The 27448-nt window shown below is 36.5% G+C and overlaps 1 protein-coding gene across 1 annotated transcript in view; it reads left to right on the top strand.

Moving 5' to 3' along the window:
* Nucleotides 1-27448, top strand: part of ROBO4 (roundabout guidance receptor 4) — a 458861-nt gene that overhangs the window by 157614 nt on the left and 273799 nt on the right. The window contains exon 9 of the mRNA XM_053690486.1: nucleotides 16666-16787. Coding sequence (XP_053546461.1) covers nucleotides 16666-16787 — 122 coding nt within the window. The remainder of the gene's footprint in view (nucleotides 1-16665; nucleotides 16788-27448) is intronic.

The following is a 27448-nucleotide window of genomic DNA, read 5'->3' as shown; positions in this document are numbered from 1 at the left end:
GAGAATGAGTTCCAGATTCTTTTCATGAACTTAAAGGGACAGTCAAGTCCAAAATAAACTTTCATGAGTCAAATAGGGCATGCCATTTTAAACCACTCTCCAATTTACTTTTATCACCAATTGTTTTTGTTCTCTTGGTATTCTTAGTTGAAAGCTAAACCTAGGTAGGCTCATATGCTAATTTCTTAGACTTTGAAGGCCGTCTCTAATCTGAATACATTTTGAAAGTTTTTCACCACTAGAGGGCATTAGTTCATGTGTGTCATATAGATACCATTGAACTCACGCACATGAAGTTACCTAGGAGTCAGCACTGATTGGCTAAAATGCAAGTCTGTCAAAGAACTGAAATAAGGGGGCAGTTTGCAGTTTGCAGAGGAAAAGATACAAGGTACTTACAGAGATAAAATGTGTATTATTATAACTGTGTTTGTTATGCAAAACTTGGGAATAGGTAATAAAGGGATTATCTACCTTTTTAAAACAACAACAATTCTGGTGTTGACTCTCCCTTTAAATCAGGGGTATCAAACTCAAAGTATCTGGGGGCCACTGGCCAAGTGTTCTTCACCCATGGGGGCCGCTTGAACTGAGTAAGTACTAGATATACTAGGAACTGGAAGTGACATTTAGCCAAGTAGTAGTGCATGGTGGGAGTTGTGGCCCACAACAGACATACACAATTGTCTACATTTATCTTGTGAGTGCCAAGTGAAGTGATCGTTCTGGAACTGTATAACAATGTTAAAAGTGACATTTATCCAAGCAGTGCATGGTGGGAGTCTACACTAGACGCTTGTATTTATATTTATCTTATGAGTGCCTATATAGAACATCAACTAGTTACACTTTTTAGAGCCCTAAAAAAGAATTGACAGCCCAAATGAATGGTTTACCTATTAAACAAGGGAGGGCCATATGAAACTATCTTGGGGGCTGTAATTTGAGACCATTACTATAAATGAATTGCCTCCAGCATGATCTCTCTGTATTGCTTCTATTTTGCTATATGATTTACTCTGTCTCCTGTCTAATAGAGGTGTAACTTGCCTTCCTTTTGTCTCTGCTGACTGGCATTTCCTTACTTCATTCATCACTTCCTGAGTGCTGTCTTTATGCATTATATTTAGCTGTTTTCTGGTCTGTTCAGCAGACTGACATATTGTGATAGCTTTTTGCAGTGTCAGGTCACAATCCCTGAGAAGCCTCTCACGTGTTTTGTTGTTGTTGCAGCCTAAAACAAGTCTGTCTCTAATAAGTGATTCTTGCAAAACACCAAAATTACAAGACCTGCTTTTTAATCTTAGTTCAGTGACAAACTCTTCTACTGTCTCATGTGGTTGCTGTACCCTTGAGTTACACAAAACGTTGATAAGTTTCATTTTTCTTGGCAGTGCAGTAAGCTGTAAATTTCTCCATAACAAGCTCATAATTATCACCATCAGTTTCTGATAATTGAAAACTGTTATAAATGTCTAGGGCCTCTGGCCCAGCAACAGTTAAAAGCAAAGCTACTTTCTGATCATTTGGGAGTGAAGAGGTGTTTGTGGCTTTCATATACAGTGTAAACCTTTGTTTAAATGTTCCCTACACTTCTTCCAAATTCCCTACAATCCTGAGCTCTGGTGGTGGTTTGAGGCTGGCAACACTGTGAAAATGTATTTGCTCTTGTGCTGGATGATGTTGTCTTGTAACTGCTCCACGCTGTGTATTTATTTTTATTTCTTGTATTATTGCTGTAGTTTAATTCCTGGAGAAACAACCCCTTTTGGTACCATGTGTTGTCTACTTATTTATATAACAGATGATGACAGAGACAGGCTGCTTTTCTGCAATAACTTTATTGCATGACTGACTGCAATGCAACTCAAAACTAAACTGAACTAGAACTCTTCCTGTTTCCTGTGTGCCCCTGCCCCTTAAACTCACTTACTGTAGCAATGATATACTGAAAGTTCATTGCAAACTATACTCAAGACAGGTGTACTGCTAAAAAAAAACGCTTGCACGCTAACCCGACACTGCCTTAGACCAACACTACTAAAGTCGAAGTTAGCTATGAATACTTTACTTTCTTATGTTATTCACATAGAAATTTCCTTTTATTTTTAAATATATATATATATATATATATATACATATATATATATATATATATATATATATATATATATATAAATGGTAAATTATATACCTATACCTATATATCTATATAACTACAAGTGTACCTCTGAGATATTGCAGGTTCGGCTCCAGACCACAGCAAACAAGCGAATATAGCAATAAAGTGGTTCACACTACATTTTTTTTTCTCAGTGCATATAAAAGTTATATTTACACTATACTGTAGTCTAATACGTGTGCAATAGCATTATGTCTAAAAAAAATACATAACTTTAAAAAATATGCTAAAAAATGCTAACCATCATCTGAGCCTTCAGTGCGTCATAATCTGCTGGTGTGTATATATAGGTGTGTATAAATATGTACTGTATTTATGTGTTTATATGTGTATATATGTTGAGAAAATAGCGCAGATAGACTTTCTCGACACAGGGTTGCCAAAAACCTTCAATTTGTAAAATAAAGCAGGTATGCCTGTATGTATATATATATATATATATATATATATATATATATATAGATAGATAGATAGATAGATAGATAGATAGATAGATAGATAGATAGATTGATTGATAGATAGATACATATTTAATAATAAAACACATTAAAAAAATATTAAAATTGAATAAAAATGATATTTCATGTTTCAAGGTATTGAATTGACCATTTGTCCTATACTGTTTTTGTTTATATATATATATATATATATATATATATATATATACACACACACATACAGATAATAGAACTTCCCAGTCAATTACCTTAACATACAGTCGTATGCAAAAGTTTAGGTACCCCGGACAATTTACATGATTTTCATTTATAAATAATTGGGTGTTTGGATCAGCAATTTCATTTTGATCTATCAAATAACTGAAGGACACAGTAATATTTCAGTAGTGAAATGAGGTTTATTGGATTAACAGAAAATGTGCAATATGCATCAAAATGAAATTAGACAAGTGCATAAATTTGGGCACCCCAACCGAAATATTGCATCAATATTTAGTAGAGCCTCCTTTAGCAGAAATAACAGCCTCTAGACGCTTCCTATAGCCTGTAATGAGTGTCTGGATTCTGGATGAAGGTATTTTGGACCATTCCTCCTTGCAAAACATCTCCAGTTCAGTTAGGTTTGATGGTTGCCGAGCATGGACATCCCGCTTCAAATCACCCCACAGATTTTCAATGATATTCAGGTCTGGGGACTGGGATGGCCATTCCAGAACATTGTACTTGTTCCTCTGCATAAATGCCAGAGTAGATTTTGAGCAGTGTTTTAGGATTGTCTTGTTGAAATATCCAGCTCCGGCATAACTTCAACTCTGTGACTGATTCCTTAACATTATTCTCAAGTATCTGCTGATATTGAGTGGAATCCATGCGACCCTCAACTATAACAAGATTCCCAGTACCGGCACTGGCCACACAGTCCCACAGCATGATGAGACATCCACCAAATTTTACTGTGGCTAGCATGTGTTTGTTTGCCACCATGCATAACGCCCCTTGTTATGACCAAATAACTCAATATTTGTTTCATCAGTCCACAGCACCTTCTTCCAAAATAAAGCTGGCTTGTCCAAATGTGCGTTTGCATACCTCAAGCGACTCTGTTTGTGGTGTGTGTGCAGAAAAGGCTTCTTCCACATCACTCTCCCATACCCTGAATTGTTGAACAATGCACAGTGACACCATCTGCAGCAAGATGATGTTGTGGTCTTTGGAGGTGGTCTGTGTGCTGTTTTTGACCGTTCTCACCATTCTTTTCCTTTGCCTCTCCGATATTTTACTTCTGGCCTTAACAAGAACTGTGCCTGTGGTCTTCCATTTCCTCACTATGTTCCTCACAGTGGACACTGACAGCTTAAATCTCAGCAATAGCTTATTGTAGCCTTCCCCTAAACCATAATGTTGAACAATGTTTGTTTTCAGGTTATTTGAGAGTTGTTTTGAGTCCCCCATGCTGCCACTCTTCAGAGGAGAGTCAAAGATAACAACAACTTGCAATTGGCCACCTTAAATACCTTTTCTCATGATTGGATGCCCCTGTCTATGAAGTTCAAGGCTTAATGGGCTCACCAAACCAATTGTGTGTTCCAATTAATCAGTGCTAGGTAGTTACAGGTATTCAAATCAACAAAATGACAAGCGTGCCCAAATTTATGCACCTGTCTAATTTCGTTTTGATGCATATTGCATATTTTCTTTTAATCCAATAAACCTCATTTCACTACTGAAATATTACTGTGTCCTTCAGTTATTTGATAGATCAAAATGAAATTGCTGATCCAAACACCCAATTTATAAATGAAAATCATGTAAATTGTCAGGGTTGCCTAAACTTTTGCATACAACTGTATATCATATCCCTTTTAACCCTTAAAACATTTTTTACTAATATTTTTATGATTTTTTTATCAGAAGGTGTATATATGTGTGTAATAGTTCATTTTAATGTATTTGTGATGCGTTTTGTGCAACTTTTTTGCTTAACACCTAACACTTTATGCGAGGTCTTAAGGTGCGCTAATACTTTGAGCACAGTTTCTGTTTGATCTCGAGCACAGTAGTTTACTTTCAACTAATAATATGCGTGTAAGTTAGCATGGTTGCGATATTGGTTATCGCCTCCCACATAAACCTTAGCAAACCACTTGGAATCTAGCCAATAATAAGCTCAGCTGTCCATTATAAGCAGCAACAGCCCACTTCAAATCCTCAAGACAACTTTGCCCCACTCCGTGTGAAAGCACAAGCTGACAGGATCGGACCGTAGAAATAAAAGGGGCGAGCTGAAAGAGAGCAGTGAAAAAGAAGTGATTCTGTAGAGCCATACAATGATCGCCACGCTGCAATAATGTAGGGAAAACTGTTTTGAAGTGTACTATTCCTGGCCTCCTCCTTCTGCAAAAGAACTGTGCGCGGCTCAAATATGTAGCCTGCACGAAGGAAGTGATTACAGGTTATTTTAAAAAAATAAATAAAACAATAAGAATTTTAAAGCTTGTAAACAGCATTAAAATCTTCAACTCGCTCAAAAATATTTTGCAGTTGTCCAGGACTCTGAGAATCAGGTCTGTAGTATCTTGTTATTGTTGTCCATATTGATTCATGTTTATATGCTGTTGAGGTAAAGATTATTTTTATTATTACACTTTATTTATGAAGTGTCAACATATTCCGCAGCGCTGTCCATGAGTACAATTCATTTAAATAAAACAATGATGTAAAACTTGTAAAAGACAAGACAAAATTTGACAAACGCATACAATTGGAATTGAGGGCTTGATTCCCGTGGAAACTTAAAGTGATGGTAAACTTCAGACTATAGGAAAGTTGCATTAAAAAATATAACAATTTGCAAGTAAAACCAAATAATTATTTTTTTAAAGTGTATATATATTTTTTTTATTTTTTTTTTTAATATTTTTTATTGAGGTAAATAATATAACAATACATATAAAACGAATCATAAGCATAGGTCCTTAATTGTCAAATCTATACATCACTGCCAAAACCATAAGCATGACAATCCTTACTGAAAATCAGAGATGAGAACTTACATTTCAAAAACATTAAGTATTATAAAACTAACAATCAAAAGAAGTTCTATAGTTACATTGCTTCCTGTGTGATCAATGGGCATAAACTCTATCCTCAGATTTTTTGAAGCGTATAACATAAAGGGCCCCTTTTGGGTCCACGGGACTATAGTTGTACAAATATATTAGGAAAAGACTTATCGTCCAAAACTATAATGAAGCACTCATGTGTAGGTTATATTTAGTAATAGCAACAATGTAACTGGTCTTAAGGGGGGAAGGGGGTATATCAGTTATCTCTATAAATATACGCAGCTAAATTCAAGTAGGGGTTACAGATGGGGCCTGTGCCCCTAAGCTTACATAGGAAGCTCTATGGTGGGGGGTAAAAGGTGCCTAGTAGTAAAAACATATAACTTATATACAGCACTATGTGACCAATTGTATGAGGTATAGCAACCTTATTGCCTAGATATCAAACCAAGGGATGGTGGGTGGAGCAAGATAGTATGGCCCTGTTTTGTACTCATATGTGGTAGTAAAAGAAAATATACTGAAATGCATGTATTTTAAAGTCTCATAACAGAGAAAGCTAATGTACAAAGCAAAGAACACATTCATTATTATATAGCTTAACCCCTAGGCAGCCTAAGCTAATGGCGGGCAGGTAGAGTAAATAAATAAATGAGGCATCCATAAAAAATAAATAAAAAATAAATGCCTAACAATACCATGGAACCTATAACAATTATGTCTTGAAACAGTGGAGCAAAACGAGATCAATGGGCAACGGTATAATTCGTGGCAATGACTGTCACATAATCTTAAACTAAATGTCCTGCAGTTACAGTTTAATACAAGCTGTCCACGGTAAAACATAAATTGCTGCAAAGTGTACCACAGAGAGAGTCATATGAAATATGAGAAGCCCTGTAGCAATCCAATATTATAACTTAGGTAAATTATCCAATTCCGGATCTCAAGAACCTCAACTGATGGCTACCTTTCGCACCGCATCTCAGAGCCAATCTCAAACTGTCGCTTGGGGAGGCAGCTTCACAGATCATACCATACAGCAGGTAATCCACCGAAGTTAGTGACCAGGGATCTTCTTCCATCTCACTTAATCCAGAGACAAGCGCTGTCAGCCCCCATATGCGTACTATAGTAGCATGGTCACGCTTTGGAATACAGAGCTCTCTCAGCGTTGTAGATACAGTAGTGGTACGCAGGAGCTCCGTGTCTGACAAAATTACACCTGGCGAACATTTTACTCTCTCTCTTTCTTCTCGATTATCACCCACATTGTGTGTAGGACAGAGACCTCGATCAGAGGATAACTGCATCTCCTCATTTTGCAGTAGTATGGCCTGACTATGTTGGAGACTGGCATCGGAATCGTGGGTTTCTAATCCAAGTTCCACAACACTGTTGCTAGATAGCTGAGCTATAAATGGTTCCGGTAGCATGGCGCAAAAGTTAGTTTCAAAGTCCGTCAGAATTTGCCCCAGAGCATTCAGAACGTCCTCCATTATCATATGACAGTGTAATGTGTTCCCCTCTAAAGCGCAAAGTGCTGTAAAGCTAGTTGGTTTCAGAGGAAGGAATTTGCTTCAACACAAATGGTTGGCTAGTCTGATTTTTCAGAATAATATGGGAGGGTAGGAAAAGGTATCGGCCGCTCCACAAGGCCTCTATGACGTACCTTCCCTATTCAGGACTGCTGATTCTTGGTGGTCCGATAGAGACAGATTAATCTGATCCTTGAGTTGTGCTGAGTTCAGATCTCCCAGAAAGAGCCAGATCTGCAGGTCTCAGTAATAGTAAACAGCCGTTTATAGGAACTACAAGGTGGAGCACTGTCTATCAGCAGCCATCTTGGTCGGTGGTTGGACACGCCCTCCGTGTATATATATTTTTTAATAAAAGATTTATAATCCTTTTTTTTTTTTAAATCTTTATTTAACATCCATTTTCGTTTACAAAAAAAAAAAGGTAAGAGAAGCAAATAAAAATCATAACATTTATGCAAAACATTGCTAATACATCATTCAGAAAACATTTTCACAAATACTTTTCATACCAAAAAATAAAACAAAATTTGTACAACTTAACCTTTTTATCTTAATAGATAATCTGTGCTAATAGACAGAGTAAAAAAACGAAAATGCATACTTTTCTGTACATACTGTATATATACATAAATAAGATGGAAACAAGACTAAACAAACAAATATAATAAGACAAAACAAGCAAAACAAAACAAGACACATCTAGACAAGACAAAACCAGAAAAAAGTAGAAAACAAATAAAAGAGAAGGGGGGGCTCCCTGAGTTATATCAAGCTTTGCCGCCAATGCGACGGAAAGCAATCCAGCTGCAGCAACTGAAGGAAGAGAGGGGAGGCACGAAAGGGATTTAAAACTTGCATTTGTGTCTCAACAGGAAAAGAGAGTATAACTTTCTCCCATTTTAAGAGGAAAAGTTTTAATTTATTGTCAGTGTATATCAATGGTTCTTGTTGTTCAACTGTCATTTGATACAACATGTTTTTAGTGAAAGCCGCTATAGTTGGGGCTTTATGGTCCTTCCATGTTTTTAAAATAATTTGTCTTACAACTAAAATTGCCAAATTAATTAGCTGGGTATTTTGAGAACTGCAGGGAATAGCTAAAAAAATACAAGTTAAATATCCAAATTGAATTTAATAGGGAGGAATCTGTTTAGCCAGAATGTAACTTGAGACCAGAGTTTCTGGATTTTAGGACATGAGAAAAAAGCATGAATTAAGGGCTCAATTTATCAAAGTCCTACAGCTGCAAGTTCTCACAAGAACTTGCTCGCCATAATTTAACAAGCAGCGGTCAACAGACCGCTTCTTCCTAACCTCTTTGTCACCTCTAAGGTGGCGAAATTCAATCTCCGCGGTCAAGTCCGACCGAGGAGATTGACAGCTCCTGCCCGCGCTTGATTGTCTGTTCGCGGGCAGGGGGTGGGATTGCGCTTGTGTGCAATGGTGATTACCTGTGGGTAATTTCGCCCCGCCACAGGCGAGCTGAGGCGTACAGGGGCGCGTATACACACCCCTGTCCACCTCAGCTTTGATAAATCTAGCCCTAAATCTTCTCTTTTATAAAAGATTTAAAATCCTAATTGGTATTGTCTGTTCCTCCACCCCCTTAATTTACTCTTTTGGCTGGGCTGCGATGTATAAGCAGTCCCACCCACTCTTTACATAGGCTTTCTAATGGCTTTAAAGGGGCTGGACTTCAAGATTGTCAAATGACACACATGTTGATTGGATGCTCACTGGATTTGTGATTAAAAAAAAACTTCATCCATTTGGTCAGGCATAACATTGTAATAGAAGCATTATTATATGAACTAATTTGACCCTTTTACAGATGGATTAAAAACAAAAAAAGGCGCACATATACTTTTTTAATGGCAACAATTACATTTATGGCATTTGATTATTTAAAAGTTACCATCACTTTAAGATATGGAATAAAGTTGAATTCCAGCCACCAAATATCTTTAAAAAGGGACCTTTATTGTAACATGGCAGGGTCCAAAGTATGATAAATAGACAACGTTTCGGGCCTACAAGAGACATGACTAAGGGCTTATTGTAAGCCTGAAACACTGTCTTTATGTCATACTTTGAACCCTGCCATTTTACAAAAAAAGGTCCCTTTTTAAAGATATTTGATGGCTGGAAGTCAACTTTATTTTATTGTGCAAAATCTGGGAGTGGCTGATCCAAGGTTCCGTGCCCCACAAAGTGCTGTTTTCCAAACTGTCTGACTTCTGAGCTAAAGATATAGGGCTACATTTAACCAAACAAATTCATTTTAGATGATATGTAAATTGAAATGTAAAATTTTCTTTTTCATGGATAAAGCCATTGAGGTTAGTCCTCTGGCAATGCATTCCTTTACGTTCTTTTTCTTTAATCTTGCATATTGTTTATTTTTATTGTTGCAACGTTTTATAAAGTACTTAGAGTTATAGATACAAATCCCAAATCCAGAATTCCAAAATCCAGACTTTTCAATTCATATTTAAAAAAAAAAAAAAAAGTAAAACTAGTAACAATTAAAGGGACATTCCAGTCCAAATATACATGATTAGCAAAAATGATTCTATTAAAAGTTATCACTGTTTCAGTGTTAACAATTTTTGCTGCACGTGCATGTGAAGCATAACAAGAAATTCTCAATGCACCAGCATTTTAAATACTACAGCTGCTCAGATCACCAGTGGGTCTTAAATCATATCAGCAATTAACAAATTGAGTGATTACCAGATGTTACAAGCACCTTAGGCTCTCTGAGCAAGTGCTGGGTTTAAAATGCTGGTGCACGGTGCATACTTAAATACACTTTTGAAACAGCTATAGCTTTTATAAGAAGCATTTTTGCTAATACATGTATATTACAAAAATGCTTCTATTCAAATCTGAAAGTCATCCATGTGGATTCCAATTTTGGCTGGAATATCCCTTTAACGTCTTCCCTGCCAGTAAGTCACAATCTTCTCTGCCAGCATGTTTGATTTGGTTTTGTGCTCTAAAATGCAAATAATAACCAAATCTGCTGATGGCACAAGTGTGCCCAGCTCTAGGGGGCGCTATAATAAGAAATAGAATGTCTATCATACTAATATATCAGGACATACATCAATCTGTGTGCTTATACAATATGACAAATATGACAAATGTTGTGAACAATCAATCAAAAATACAAAAATTATATATACAGTATCTTATCTGAGTCTTTATAAAAGAGTTTTAGATCACAAGTCAAGATAATCCAAATGTATTCTTCTATGGTGATAATACCAATATTGGACCATGGGATCAATCTTGCAGAGTCACAGCAGCTCCTCTCAAAGAATACAAACGAAACCAGATATCTGTGAGAAGAAAATCACAAAAAAGAGAGGGCGCCTCCTAGTGTGATACTGCGATGGTGATGAATATGAAAACAGGTCTTGTATTGTGGTTATACTCACAAAGGAAGCAGCACCAAGTGTGCTAATTGGGGCAAGCTGGGAACTTGCAGTGACCCAGCGACACTGATCCTTCACAAGGATATCAGGATACAGGAATTCCAGGTACTAGGAATGATGAGTCAAGCTCAGGCTTCCATATGATACAAAGTATAATTGATTTAAAAATAGTTTTAAAAAACATGGGGATTTTGTTTCACCAAAGGTATACAAAAACACATTTGTATCTAATATTTGTTAGATATCACACTAGGAGGCACCCTCTTTTTTGTGATTTTCTTCTCACAGATATCTAAAATGCAAATAATAATCTATATTTATTTAAAACAACAACTATTGCCTTTCTGATTACAGTATTGTATTATGTATACAAAAGTATTAATGTGATATGACATGTAAATGTTGCCTAAATTACATAATAATTACTCTTGGTCCCATTCCCTCTCCAAACTGTCTCATTTTACAGATGCAAATATTCCAAAATCCAAACCTTTTCTGGCTCCAAACAGTTTGGATAAAGAGTTTTATAGTTGTACTTAAAAATTCTAATGTGACACCAATATAGGTAAACTAATATTAGATATGGTATGTTTTTTATTTATTAGTTACACACACACACACACACACACATATATACAAACACTCACACACACTCACAAATACGTACATAAGCTATTTAAAAGAATAAATACCTTGTAATTACAAAACAAATTAAGATCCATTTTTACCGTAATTGTTTTTCAGTAGCCTAACTCTACCTACCGCTTACTTTATTTGGAAGGGCCAATCTGGGCTTTAGTCTGCAGACAACAAGGCTAGCTACGTTTATAATGTTAGTATAAAATGCAATGTTTTGCAGTTCTTATTTGTTAAAGCCATATATGTAGCAGAGTTAGCCTTCACAAGTCAGCTGGGTGCATTTTAAGTTCTGAATATCCTCCGAACAAATTCATGAAAAGGGGCAAAATAAAAAAATGGAAGTATAATGCAAAGTTGTTTAATTATGCATAACTAAACATTTTATATAAAAATCTCAAAGTGTTTACTGTCTCATTAAGGGAAGAAACAAGTGATATTATTATCGTTATTTGTTACGTAGAAACAGCAGATAAGAACCATAGGCCCACAAGTCTGCCCAATAATTCCTAAAAGTATAAACTTAGCTAGTTTGTAAAATAGCCTTATGCTTATTCCAGGCATCAATTAGTATATGGGAAAGTCTTATGTTTATCTCAGGCATTAATTATTATTATCATTTATTATTATAATAATTTATTTGTATAGCGCCGCCAAATTCCGTAGCGCTGGAATTCGTATATAAGATAGCTTTATGCTTATCTCAGTCAGGCATTAATTAGTAAATAGGATAACCTTATGCTTATCTCGGGCATTAATTAGTATATAGGATAGCCTTATGCTTATCTCTGGCATTAATTAGTTTATAGGATAGCCTTATGCTTATCCCAGTCATTAATTTGTATATAAGATAGCCTTATACTTATCTCAGGCATTAATTAGTAAATAGGATAGCCTTATGCTTATCTCGGGCATTAATTAGTATATAGGATAGCCTTATGCTTATCTCGGGCATTAATTAGTTTATAGGATAGCCTTATGCTTATCCCAGTCATTAATTTGTATATAAGATAGCCTTATACTTATCTCAGGCATTAATTAGTAAATAGGATAGCCTTATGCTTATATCGGGCATTAATTAGTATATAGGATAGCCTTATGCTTATCTCGGGCATTAATTAGTTTATAGGATAGCCTTATGCTTATCCCAGTCATTAATTTGTATATAAGATAGCCTTATACTTATCTCAGGCATTAATTAGTAAATAGGATAGCCTTATGCTTATCTCAGGCATTAATTAATATATAGAATAGCCTTTTGCTTATCCAAATCATTCTGGAAGTCCCCCACGGTGTTTGTCATTACCACTTCCTGTGGAAGTTTATTCTATGAATCAACCACCCTTTCTGTAAAGAAGTGCTTCCTCAAATTAGTCCTGAATCTACTACCGTTCAGCTTGCGATCATGACCCCTTGTTCTTAAATTTTTCTTTTTATGAAAAATGCTCACAGCCTCAGCTTTACTGAGCCTCTTAATATACTTGAAAGTTGATCAAATCACCTCTTTTCCTTCTCACCTCTAAACTATACATATTTAGGTAATTGAGACTCTTCTGAATCATTTTAATTTTTATATCATGTACCATTTTAGTAGCTCTCCTTTGCACTGATTCCAGTTTGTAAAGCGCCTATTCACTACACAGTAAGTACAGGCATACCTCATTTTATTGCGCTTCGCTTTATTTCGCTTCACAGATATTGCTCTTTTTACAAATTGAAGCTTTGTGGCAACCCTGTGTTGAGCAAGTCTATTGGAGCCATTTTTTCCAACATATATATACATATAAACACATGAATACACATATATATATACACACCTATATATGCACACCACCAGCGAAAAGATTATGGGGTAGATTTATTAATAGTCGAGCAGACATGATTCATGCCGACAGGGGCTGTCAATCATCCCGATCGGATTGGGATGATTTCAATCCGCCACCTAAAAGGTAGCAGACAAGTTAAAAGAGCATCAACTTCAGTTTCAGGCAAGCCTGAAATAATGGGGCTCCGAATCAGCATCCACTGCTTAATAAATGGAGCCCTATGACTCGCTCCGATGATGGTGAGCATTTTTTTTTAGCAATAATGTATTTTTTCATTAAGGCATGTACATTGTTTTTTTTAGATATAATGCTATTGCCCACTTCACCCTTTGAGTGCTAAGCACTTTCCCACCTGGGTGCTAAGCACATTTGAGGGTTTTTTAATTTTACATTTTTAATTTATTTTTATTTTTTTACTTTTTTTCTTTTCATTTGAAGACTTATACCATTGGAAAGGTTAGGCGATTACCTTTCCAATGGATGGTGGGTCTTGGGGGGTCTGTAGCTGCTTAGATGCCTGAGATACAGGCTTCTAAGCAGCATGCCCCCTTTCCCTATATTGTCCATTGTCTTTTTTTACATAAAGTTGCACGGTGACGTCATCACGTCATTACGCGTGACGTCACCACGCAGAACGGGAAGCCGAGGCGATGCCTGTCACTCTACAGGCACGATCGCCGGGGTAGGAGCGGGTGGGAGCCCCCAGATCTCCCTCAAGGTGGGAGAGTGCTAGTGACGGCTCTGAGCCGTCGTTAGCACCTGAGTGAGAAACTCTGCGACGGCTCAGAGCCGTCGTTAGCACTCAAGGGGTTAATGAACTACAGTGTAGTGTAAATATAACTTTCAGATGCACTAGGAAACAAAAAAATTAGCGTGACTCACTTTATCGCTATATTCACTTGATGGCGGTGGTCTGGAACTGAACCCACAATATCTCCGAGATAGGCCTGTACAATAAATAGACAAAATAGGGACAACAACATACTAAAGGAACCCATTCCCTTCAAGGTTTATTTGGTGCTAGACAATTTTTAAAAGAGTGCATTGTCAGACTTCTTGAGGCTTGTGATTTTATATTTTATCTATGACATGTTGTTTTAGATCTAGACTATTCACCATTAAAATAAACTATTTATTTATGTTCAGAATGTTCATCCAGTATTTTTTCTGACAACGTTTTTAAATGTCAATTGCAGCTACGCTGGGATAATTATATTGAATATAATCACAACAGTTACATTAAAATAAAAAGATAGTGTATTTTTCTGAAGTCAGCATTTTGTCAAAATAAACATCATCCGCTGGCATAATAAAAAGAAAATTGTTTAGCTGAAATTGAGATAAGTTATATGGTAAAATCTTTTATGTTATAGTTATTTTGCAATACATTATATGGCACATAATAAAATGATAAGAAAATGTAATCCTGTCTCTAAAAGAGAGTAAACTTTATATCTTTATAGAAAAGCTACAACAATTTATAAACAACAATTAATTTTTTTATCTCTATGTTTTATTTAATGTTTTTTTTTATTATCACTGTTTAACTGGCAGCATTTTAGAGGCATTCTTAAAGTGTGCAGAGATATACTTAAATCACCAGGATACAATATTCATAAGTCTCCCAGTTCTCAAAATGGCTATAGATTAATGTTAAAAATGTTGCATGGGTGATGAGTAGCTTCTTCTTTGCCCTTTACTAATGATTATAAAACTGTAACAGATTTTAAAAAAAATGAAAAAAGATGTGTGTTTATCCTGAATGTATCCATAAAAAGCATTTACTAAAAACTCATTTGGACAAAATTGTCACCAATATTCAGGGCCAGACTCCATACTCCAGGGCCTATACAGCATCAGGCTCCCCCCACTGCCAGATCCCACACTCCAGGGCGTTCAGAGCAACAGACCCCCATGCATGCACAGGGCCTCCACTCCAGGTCTAGGGTCAAGGCCCTCACTCCAGGGACTGGGCCCCCACTTCAAGTCTAGGGTCAAGGCCCTCACTCCAGGGACAGGGCCTCCATTTCAGGTCTAGGGTCAAAGCCCTCACTCCAGAGACAGGGTCCCCACTTCAGGTCTAGGGTCAAGACCCTCAGTCCAGAGACAGGACCCCCACTTCAGGTCTAGGATCAAGGCCCTCACTCCAGAGACAGGGCCCCCACTTCAGGTCTAGGCCCTAATTTCAGAGACAGGACCCCCACTTCAGGTCTAGGATCAAGGCCCTCACTCCAGAGACAGGGCCCCCACTTCAGGTCTAGGCCCTAATTTCAGAGACAGGGCCCCCACTTCAGGTCTAGGGTCAAGGCCCTCACTCCAGAGACATGGTCTCCACTTCAGGTCTATGGTCAAAGTCTTCACTTTTGAGACAGGGCCCCCACTTTAGGTTTAGGGTCAAGGCCTTCACTCCAGGGATAGGGCCCCCATGTCAGGTCTAGGGTATGGGTGCCCACCCATAATGTTTTAGTTACTGTTAGTGCAGCTGTCAGCGATGTGCTAGCTCCTGATCATCTGCCAGCCCCTTAAGCTTACAATCACTAGTCCAGCTGTGAGTGGTGCCACTGCACAAGCTAATCTTTGAACGGGGAAAGGGTTGTAGACACTCACTGTGTGTGTGGTCCCATATTAAAATGTGCCTGCCTGCTGTCGCCTGCTCACTTAGTCACAAGTGCTAGCACAGCTCCGCTGTCACTGTTGTACACGCTCATTTAACTGGCTGTGACTGTAAGTGAAGGCAGTGCTTAAGGAGCCTTAGCGACACCACTGGCATGCCCTCTAAGTTTCAGGCCCTCAACTAGGTCCTATTTGCCCAACCGCTCAGTCTGCCTCTGCAAATATTCCATATAACCCCATGTTTGAAAGAAGCGGTTCCATCATTCAAACAAATTGTTTCTTGTCCCCAAAGCTGACCGGTAACCATAACTGTATTAACAGTCCGCTGGCAGCTAGAGCTAGCCTCATTTTGTTTTGTTGTGGGTGTCGACATTTTGGGTGTCCTACAAAATTAGAATTGTTTATACTTTAATATATAGTATTGCATGGTTGGATGTTTTCTTCCTTATTTTTTCTGCAGAAAATGCAAAAAAAATATATAAAAATAATGCAAAAAAATGGTCCCTGTCTAACAAGGGAAATACCCACATCCCATTGGTAGAGAGGGACACACTTCTTCATGCCTGTAAAGATACGATTGTTTTATTTAGTAGCAAGTATTTTTCAGGGGAAAAAAGGGAATACATTATGAAATGCATTTTATTAGCAGAAACAAATTAAAATATAATAGTTGCACTATTGCAAGAAAAAAATGCTCAAACATAACAAGTAAAATTATTTTATTTTTCCATAATGTGGCCTTTTAATTAAAAAAAACAAAAAACAAGTAGAAAACCTAGACCGGCAAACATATCTCACAAGTCTAAGCAAAATTAGTGAATCTAGGACAGTGTGTGTTCATTTGTATCTGTTCTTTAAATGTTCTGTGTCTAATTAAATATATATGTTTAATTGTCAATTTTAGTTCCAAACACGGCTCCACGAAACATCAAAGTAGAAACAGTTGATGGTGCAAATGGTACAATCGTTGTAAGCTGGGAACCGCCACCGAAGAATATTCAAAGTGGAATCATTAAAGGTTATAAGGTGAAATATATGCAATTAAAAAGTGTATTAGCCATATACCAAATATCCATAATTATGTATTTTTTACTAGCTTCTCTGTAAAACTCTTACTTGCATTTAAAAACAATTTCACATCCTTCCAACTCTCTTTGCAATATTCCAAAATATATCCAATTGGTAAATCTAAGCGATTTCGTTTAACTAAATTCAGTAAACACTTGAAATTCCCATTAAAGGGACATAAAACACTAAGGGCGAGATTACAAGTGGAGCAATATCGGGTTTTCACGACTGTATGAAGAGTTGAGCATAAACGTAATCGCAATTTACACTAGAATGATTAGCGGTGTTAGAAAAAGAAAGGCAGACAAAGGACTTTAATATAGAGATACATACATATACTTTTCTAAAGATGTATGTATGTATATATATATATATATATATATATATATATACAGTATATATATATATATATATATATATTTATACAGTATATATATATATATATAAATATATGTGTGTGTGTACATATGTATTTATTTATATGTGTATATATGTATTTACAGACATAAACACATAAATACATATGCACACATATATAGAAATATAAGGACATTAGAGCTATTTGCAGTTAAGTAGATGAAAACATGAAAAAACATATTTATGCAATATTCATTTTTAGTGTTATACTGTGTATTTACTGTAAATATTATACATTCCAATGTTCTGCACATAGCAGAATATATTCTAATAATTTTAAAGGAATATATATATATATACACACACACACACACACACACACACACACACATATATATATATATATATATAAAGTTCTTGAAAAAAGCACTCACTGGTCTGGCGACATCTGTGACAACAAGAAAAAACTTTAATTCAAGTGTGACGTTTCGGGACAGAAACAGTCCCTTCCTCTGACAAACAAACCGTGCAAACATAAGGCCTTTTAACAGGCACCTAGAAAACCACCCCTAAGTGAACAGCCAATCCAGAACGTTCATACAACACACCCCCTTAGATAGCCAATGCGAATATCCGAATATGTGAGTGACATAAATTAACTGTGTCAAGTGTGATTAGAACAGACTAGTCAGATCAGTGTCAGACTATGTGTACGTCACCAACAGAGCCCTGCATACGCATTTATCATAACAAAAACACAAATAAAGAATGAATCCCGTTTTGCAACCAATCATCTAGAGGCGAGTAGAGTCAACCAATCATCTAATCATGAGTACCTGTCAGTATGCCCAAACACGCCCATTGTCTTAGTAACCAAGATCTGTAACTAGGGATGCATCACCGAGAAAAATGGGAAGCAAGGGATCAAAACCACAAATGAGTTAAATCAAGCAGTCAAACAACAAAGATATAACCCAAGGTGACAATAAAAGCGCTATGCCTCACCATCTGTAGAATAGAGGTCTCAATGTCTTTAGCACCACATGTGTGTAGCGCAGAATAAAGGGCAGGACTAAATGACCTATACACACCCAGCACGCCATTGGGCTGTGATCCTGATGTGGGTGTAAAACATTGTATATGTAAACATCACTTAATGTGATCGTATGAGTGTAGAACCCCAGCCATCAAGATAGGTAGCTGTCATAGAACACTGTGTCCTCAGGGGCTCAAGAACAAATTAGCAGGGTACTAGAACAATGTAAACATAAAAATAAAAATAAAAAATAACAAACATATCATACATCAAAATATAACCCTATGTGTGGAAGCACTCCCACAGGAACTGGGTACATCCACATCATTAAAACACACGGGCACACCAACAAGATGTTGAGGACCCCACATTAACTATCAAAATTTTCAAAATTTTTCTAATCATACAAAAAGTAAAAACGAACAAAAACATACCCTTAGCCACATCCAATATAGATTAAATAAGCTATTAAAGTGTAACAAACTAAAAAATTTAAATTAAAAAAATTATACCGTAAAGATACAGATCGCAATTCGCTACTACATGCACGTAGCTGTCACCAACCAAGTTTGATCAAAAATATTCCGAAGGCACAGTACCAGAGGGTCATTAGGAATAATACTGATAGTAATATTTGCCATCAACAACTACACAACATGATCCGGAGGTTCAGACAAAGGGGATATAGCAAGAAGACACTATCAGAGATGCAGGACAGAGCACTTTATCCGATTGTGGAACCTAAGGATGACACGACGAGTGATACTGCTAATCAGCTAACGTTTGTGACCACGTATACACCTGAAGTAATATCTGTTACACAAGTAGTTAAAGAAGAATGGAAATTGGTTGAATTAAAGTTTTTTCTTGTTGTCACAGATGTCGCCAGACCAGTGAGTGCTTTTTTCAAGAACTTTATATTACCCATACAGCACCCTGGCAGTTGTCTAAGGATAGTGAGAGTGCATACACACCAGTGGCTTTTATATAGATATATATTGTACCAAAATACAATGAGATATATGTAGAAATATGTATTTATGAATACATAGAAGAATATGTTCTATGTGAAAAACATTGGAATGTGAAATATTCATATTTTCATGTTTGGTTAGCACACATTAGAATACACGGTTGGGCTAGCGCATATGAGAATATGATTCCGGTTAGAGCACATGTGAATATGTGATCGGGTTATTGCATATGTGAATATGCAATCAGGTTAGTGCATATAAGAATAGGAGTTCAGGTTAGCGTGCAAGTAGGGTGTTTTTTTTTTCCCACCCTTTTTTCTTCCATTGACTTCTATGGGGGAATAGGTCGTTGAGCATACAATATTCTAATTGCGCTAGAAGTAAGCTGTTTGCGTGCGTCAGGTAAGTGCAAGAGCACAAACTTTTTACTTTCGACTCACAATACAAGTACAAACCGATGCATGCAAAAAGGTTACTTCTAGCTGAATTAGAACTCTAGTGTATAGTGCTCCACTCGTAATCCTAGATAGAATAATATATTTTAAAGCAAAGATTAGTCTGTGATAATATGCAGAAGTATTTTGAATTACATTAGTTGCTTAAAGAGACATGAAACACTATTTTTTTTATGATTTAGATACAGAATACAATTTTAAACAATTTTCCAATTTACTTCTATTATCAAATTTGCTTAATTATTTTGCTATTCTTTGTTGAAGAAACAACAATGCACATAGATGAGCCAATTACATGAGGCATATATGTGCAGCCACCAATCAGTGGCTCCTGAGCCTACCTAGATATGCTTTTCAACAATAGAAACCAACAGAACAAAAAAATTAGATAAAAGAAGTAAATTGGAAAGTTGTTTAAAACTGCATGGTCTCTCCGAATTATGAAAGAAAAAATATGGGTTTATATGTCCCCTTCAATATTGTAAAAGTATAAAGTTTTAGAGGCCTACTTATCAAGCCTTCAACTTACTTGCATTCAACGGCACCAATAAGCTCGCCTGACATCGCCTAACATTGCTGCCGCGGACCTGAATACGTTCTCCAAAGTTACCAAAAAAGCTGTCAAAAAGCAGCGCACCAAGTACGGGGCGATGAGCAGCGGACTGTTGTTAACTGACAGTCGTTATTAAACCCTAAACGCCGCTCCCGGAGCCCACCGCCACTCTAATAAACTTATTAACCCCTATCCTGCCGCTCCCGGAGCCCAACACCACCTACATTATGTTATTTACCCCTAATCTGCCGCCCCTACCTCGCCGCCACCTACATTATGTTATTAACCCCTAATCTGCCACCCCCTATACCGCCGCCACCTACATTATACTTATTAACCCCTATCCCGCCACTCCCGGAGCCCACCGCAACTAAATAAAGTTATTAACCCCTAAACCGCCAGTCCCCCACCTCGCCATAAACTAAATGAACCTATTAACCCCTAAACCTAACAACCCGCTAACTTTATATTAAATATTAACTCATCCCTATCTTATAATAAATTTAAACTTAACTTTAGAATTAAATTAAACTATATTAAACTATTAATTAATCTACCCTAACTATTTATACTAAAATTACATTAAAATATATTAAACTAATAATTAATCTACACTAACTGTTATACTAAAATTACATTGAACTATATTAAACTAATAATTAATCTACACTAACTTTTATAATAACATTACATTAAACTATATTAAAGGGACAGTCTAGTATAAATTAAACTTTCATTATTCAGATAGGACTTTTAATTTGAATCAACTTTCCAATTTACTTTTATCATCAAATTTGCTTTTTTTCTCTTGGTATTCTTAGTTTAAACTAAACATAGGTAGGCTCATATGCTGATTTCTAAGCCTTTGAGGGCTGCCTCTTATCACATGCTTTTTAAATCTCTTTTCAACACAAAGAGACAGAAAGTACACATGGGCCATATAGATAACACTGTGTTCAGGCACAGGGGGTTATTTAAGATCTAGCACAAAAAAATGCTAAATTTAAGACAATAGATAATAAACAGTCACAGTCATGTGATCAGGGGGCTGAAAGAAGGTTCCTAGAGACAAGGTAATCACAGAGGTAAAAAGTATATTAATATAACTGTGTTGGTTGTGCAAAACCGGGGAATGGGTAATAAAGGGATTATCTATCTTTTAAAACAATAACAATTCTATGGTAGACTGTCCCTTTAATCTAATAATTAATCTACACTAACTTTTATAATAAAATTACATTAAACTATATTAAATTAATAATTAATCTACCCTAACTGTTATACTAAAACTATATTAAACTACAAATTAAATTAACTATATTATATATTTAGAAACCTAAACCTACTCAAATAATACTCAATAAACTACAAATAGCCCTTAAAAGGGCTTTTTGCAGGGCATTGCCCCAAAGAAATCAGCTCTTTTACTTGTGAATAAAAAATACAACCAACCCCCCAACAGTAAAACCCACTACCCACACAACCAACCCCCCAAATAAAACCCTAACTAAAAAAACCTAAGCTCCCCATTGCCCTGAAAAGGGCATTTGGATGGGCATTGCCCTTAAAAGGGCATTTAGCTCTATTGCACCCAAACCCTAATCTAAAAATAAAACCCACCCAATAAACCCTTAATAAATGCTAACACTAACCCCTAAAGATCGACTTACAGTTTTGAAGATCCGACATCCATCCTCCAAGAAGCTGGCAGAAGTCATCATCGAAGCTGGGAGAAGTCTTCATCCAAGCGGCCGAAGTCTTCATCCAAGCCCGCAGAAGTCTTCATCCAGACGGCATCTTGTATCTTCATCCATCCGGCGAGGAGCGGGTCCATCTTCAAGACATCCGGTGCGGAGCATCCTCTTCTTCCGACGACTCCCGACGAATGAAGGTTCCTTTAAGTGACATCATCCAAGATGGCGTCCCTTAGATGCTGATTGGAACAGCCAATAGAATGCAAGCTCAATCCTATTGGCTGATTGGATCAGCCAATAGAATTGAAGTTCAATCCTATTGGCTGATTGCATCAGCCAATAGGATTTTTTCAACCTTAATTCCGATTTGCTGATAGAATTCTATCAGCCAATCGGAATCTAAGGGACGCCATTTTGGATGACGTCACTTAAAGGAACCTTCATTCGTCGGGAGTCGTTGGAAGAAGAGGATGCTCCGCGCCGGATGTCTTGAAGATGGACCCGCTCCTCGCCGGATGGATGAAGATAGAAGATGCCGTCTGGTTGAAGACTTCTGCGGGCTTGGATGAAGACTTCGGCTGATTGAATGAATACTTCTCCCAGCTTTGATGAGGACTTCTGCCGGCTTCTTGGAGGATGGATGTCGGATCTTCAAAACTGTAAGTCGATCTTCAGGGGTTAGTGTTAGGATTTTTTAAGGGTTTATTGGGTGGGTTTTATTTTTAGATTAGGGTTTGGGTGCAATAGAGCTAAATGCCCTTTTAAGGGCAATGCCCATCCAAATGCCCTTTTCAAGGTAATGTGGAGCTTAGGTTTTTTGAGTTAGTGTTTTATTTGGAGGGGTTGGTTGTGTGGGTGGTTGGTTTTACTGTTGGGGGGTTGTTAGTATATTTTATTTACAGGTAAAAGAGCTGATTTATTTGGGGCAATGCCCAGCAAAAGGCCCTTTTAAGGGCTATTTGTAGTTTATTGTAGGTTAGGGTTTTTTTTATTTTGGGGGGGGCTTTTTTATTTTCATAGGGCCCTTAGATTAGGTGTAATTAGTTTAAATCTTTGATAATTTCTTTTTTATTTTTTGTAACTTAGTGTTTATTTTTTTGTGTAACTTAGTGTTTGTTATTTTTTGTAACTAAGTTATTTTTTTTTTAACTTAGTAATTTTTTAGTGTAGATTTAAATTATTTGAGTAGGGTTAGGTTTCTAAATATATAATATAGTTAATTTAATTTGTAGTTTAATGTAATTTAGTATAACAGTTAGGGTAGGTTAATTATTAATTTAATATAGTTTAATGTAATTTTAAAGGTAATTTTAAATTGATTATAAGATAGGGATGAGTTAATATTTAATATAAAGTTAGAGGGTTGTTAGGTTTAGGGTTTAATAACTTTATTTAGTTGCAGTGGGCTCCGGGAGCGGCGGGATAGGGGGTTAATAACTTTATGTAGGTGGCGGCGGTGGCGGAGCGGCAGATTAGGGGTTAATAAGTATAATGTAGGTGACGGCGATATTCTCCCATAGGAATCAATGGGATATCGGGCAGCAGCGAACATAAGCTTTGCTGCTTTCAGACTCCCATTGATTCCTATGGCATCCAGGTACGCTGGGCCGGAATAGTGGCGAGCGTACCTGGTAGATATTTGCATTCGGAACATCTGTAGTGACGTAAGCATCGATCTGTGTCGGACTGAGACCGGTGGATCGTATTTTACGTCACAAATTTCTACTTTTGCTGGTCTGTAGGGTTTAATAACTAAGGGGAATCAGGCTCGCCACAATTACGCTGCGGAATTCCAGCGTATTTGCGGTTGACGGCTTGATAAATAGGCCCCTTAGTATCCAAAAGCATTGGGCACTGCCTAAGTTTCATTCTCTGCTGAGGCCAATTGGTTTGCTCCCAATAATACATTGCTGCTCCTACCTAGGTGTGCTTTTCAACAAAGGATACCCAGTGAACAAAGTAAATTTAATAATAGAAGTAAATTGAAATGTTTCTTAACTTTGCTCTATCTGAACCATGGAAAATGTATTTTGACTGTTATGTCTATTTAGGTGTATTTGGTCTTGACGTACTAAAGATTTACTTAACCCTTCAGAGATTGTCCTGGAAGTCATTTATTAAAATATCCAATAGGTTTATAGAATTACAACACATTACTTAATGGGTAGGAAAAAGATTTTAAAGGGACACTAAAGTCAAAATTAAACTTTCATAATTCGGATAGAGCATACAGTTTTAAAAGACTTTCCAATTTACTTCTATTATCAAAATGTGCTCAGTCTTTCTATATACACACATTATGAGGCAACAACTCCTACTGAGCATGTGCACAAGTTTACAGTGCATATGTATACTAGTCTGTGATTGGCTGATGGCTGTAAGATGATACAAGGGGCTCCCAAATGGGGAAACATATATCCGTGCATTGCCTTTTTATTATGCACTTGTTAACACTGCTCCTTTCATTTCTCTGCTACATAAAACTGTAGTTCTTTGTTTTTTGAATATGGTATGAGAGTAGCTTAAAAAAAATACATTGGGATGAAAATTGGCATTTTTTTTATGAGACATTCCTGTCTCACCCTTACTTAACTCCCTAATTTGCCAAAGTTAAAATCCTTTTAAAGCCCCACACATCACCTTATGCATCACTTCACCAAAAAATCTTTGATTTAGATTGAAAGTCTGTACTTATTACAAATTCTAATTACTATATAATATGGCTAGAATGTGGCAGCATTCAATCATGTTTGTCAGAAGAAGCCTCATTAATTATCTTGCAATTTTCATTTCAAATTAACTTACACTTATGCTGATGTGTCAGTCCAGAACTGAATGTGCAAACGAGTCACTACCAGCATGAAGCATTTGATTCACAGCATGGAAGTGTCACTGTATTATTTTCTAGTGATTTTCTACCTAGAAAACAACTACTTTTGATTTTAAAGTCGGGATTCTGATGAAGATTGCATTAAAACTGTAACATTAATATCCACTTAAAAATCATCTAATGGCAATAATTGTTGAATGTTTTTTTTTGTCAATATTAAATAGACCAATAAGATTCCTTCTAACCCGGTAGAAATTGGCCATTTTTTATATTGTTTTCTCATGAATGTACATTTTTGGTTGGTATTCTAAAATGCAAACTAATTATAATAGGCTAGAATCACTATGACTGTGTTATAATAATTAATCTTTAGTAGTCATCTTGAAATCACTGTTTAAAGTAATGGATTTATCTGAATATCATGTTGGAGACTCAATGAAAATATGGTAGTATCCAGCATAGAGTCACAGTTTGCAATATAAAGTGCACTCCACAATGAAAAACATACAGAGAAAAAAATGGGTACACAAATATAACCAGCGCACTTACTAACCAACTAAGGCATAGATTACAAGTGGAGCGTTTTTTATAAGTTTTGAGCACTAACTGCGCTCAAGGTAAATAAATGGTTCTCCCATGTTAGCTCTGGTATTACAAGTTGAAAGTAAAAATTTAGCGCACAAGGGAAACTCTCTGGTGCACTAACATCTGGAGGTCGGATATTGCAACTGTGCTAATTCCTTTTTCCCAGAGAATTCTTACCTAAAGATGCACTAGACCAACTGCACTAAAGCTGAAGTGTGTGTGTGTTTATATATATATTTCTTTTCTTAAAAATGTAATTGTGTGTATATATATTTATAATTTTCGACTTGGAATATAAACCATATTTAGCAGGGTCAAGATCTCCATTGAAAGTATAGGGCGTGCTAAAGCGATGTTGACGATACTAAACCTTCTCTCTTAAATTTGTTTTACCAGGATAATATCAATTAGCACACTAATTTTAGTGTGGTTCAGCGATATTGTTATTGCAGCCTGTGCTATCATTAATACTCCACTTGTAATCTGGGCCTAAATATTTAAATAAAGTACAATGTATTGGTCAATATACCAAATACATTCCAGGCAACATACAATTTTATATTCTTTTAGAACAGAGTGTATTTTGATAATATCACTTTATAAACATAACTCATCATCACACCTGCAATAAAGACAATAAACAAATAATAATAAACTGTAGGTTTCACTGTTAGATTCACCACATGAATAGCTCTAACTATAGTAGGGTGCCCAGTTAGACCAAACTATTCATTTGAAAAAACAATATTTCAAAGTGAGTTTAAATAATGTGATAAGTCTGAAGCTGCAAATCCAAAATACATATGTATCAGCAACCAGAGGCATAACTATAAGGAAGAGTCTCAGAGGTCTCAATTGAGACTGGGCCCACACATCTAGGGACTCAATAGGGGGCCTTCAGTGCCTGGGCTCCATCTGCATCATGCCTGGCCCCTCTGTTTTTCTTCCCCCCGTGCAAAACAGGGCTCATAGTGTACGTAAAGAGTATGGATTTGCTTTTACAAATATAGTGGCAGGGTTTTAAAAATGGCCGCCACAGTATTGTTGTACAGAAAAACCTTGTCAACATATTTGTACAGGAAAGCTGCGCAACTGCATCTTCTCTGGTGTGGACTAACCTAGGGAAAAGGATGTTTCACAGTGACAGAGAAGTAGCTCCTATTGCTCTGTTGATAGCAAACAGCCATAAAAGGCACTATCAAAATAGCGGGGCCTAAGGGCCCTATGAGTAGGGTTACCATATTGCCGCTTTAAAAAGGGACACATATGAAAAATACATGTTAGGGCTGTTTTCAGGGCTGTTTTGTATAAGAACCCTGACATATGTATTTTTCATATGTGTCCCTGTTTAAAGCGGCAATATGGTAACCCTACCCTCCTCTGTAACGTTATGTATGTGCTAAAATAATGATTCTATAATCAATAACATCATCTCAAAAAAGGCTCCACTTAGTGTGCAGTACAAACCCAATTCTGATATGATATTTTTCTAGTTAGTTTTGAAGATCACACAAAATAGCATTAGTCATTCTATTTATTAAATAACTATCACAAAAAAATGCACATACCAATTTAATTCAGAATCCAGCATCTTGTAAATGTATAAAACCCATCCCTCTAGCAGCAAACTCTAAAAGCTAAAGTTTCATTATGATCAGCACCAGCCGAGAACTGCAGCAGTATTGTTTATAAGCATTTAGTACAGAACATCAATGACACCACAAAACCATACTACAGTAGCAGACCGTGACATAGGCTATAGACCTATGTTTTCACTCCATGACCATTTTAACAATGAAACTGTTTAAAATGCAATATCTAGTGACAGTCCTAAACCTTAGATTATAGAATATAAAAAATCTTAGTATATAGGAGGATGGTTGGCGGTACCATTTGGTTAACATTTTTTTCTAACTACTAAGGAAATCATCATTCTTGTCCCCTTCTCTATATCATTATCTTCTTTTTCAACTGCACACCATGAACTGTCTTTTAGATGCCACTTGCTATGTTACGTAACATACCCCTGCTGTTCTGAGGCTACAGTTGCTGCTGTTCCATGTGCTAAGATTAAGGATCAAGCTGCACTGTATAGCAGTAACCACTCTATGACATGGGCAGAGTGCTGCTGTATG

Source organism: Bombina bombina, chromosome 8 (genome assembly GCF_027579735.1).
Source record: "Bombina bombina isolate aBomBom1 chromosome 8, aBomBom1.pri, whole genome shotgun sequence".
NCBI classification, from domain to species: Eukaryota; Metazoa; Chordata; class Amphibia; order Anura; family Bombinatoridae; genus Bombina; species Bombina bombina.
The sequence above is the reverse complement of the archived record's forward strand: the minus strand, read 5'-3'. Positions and strand labels throughout refer to the sequence as shown.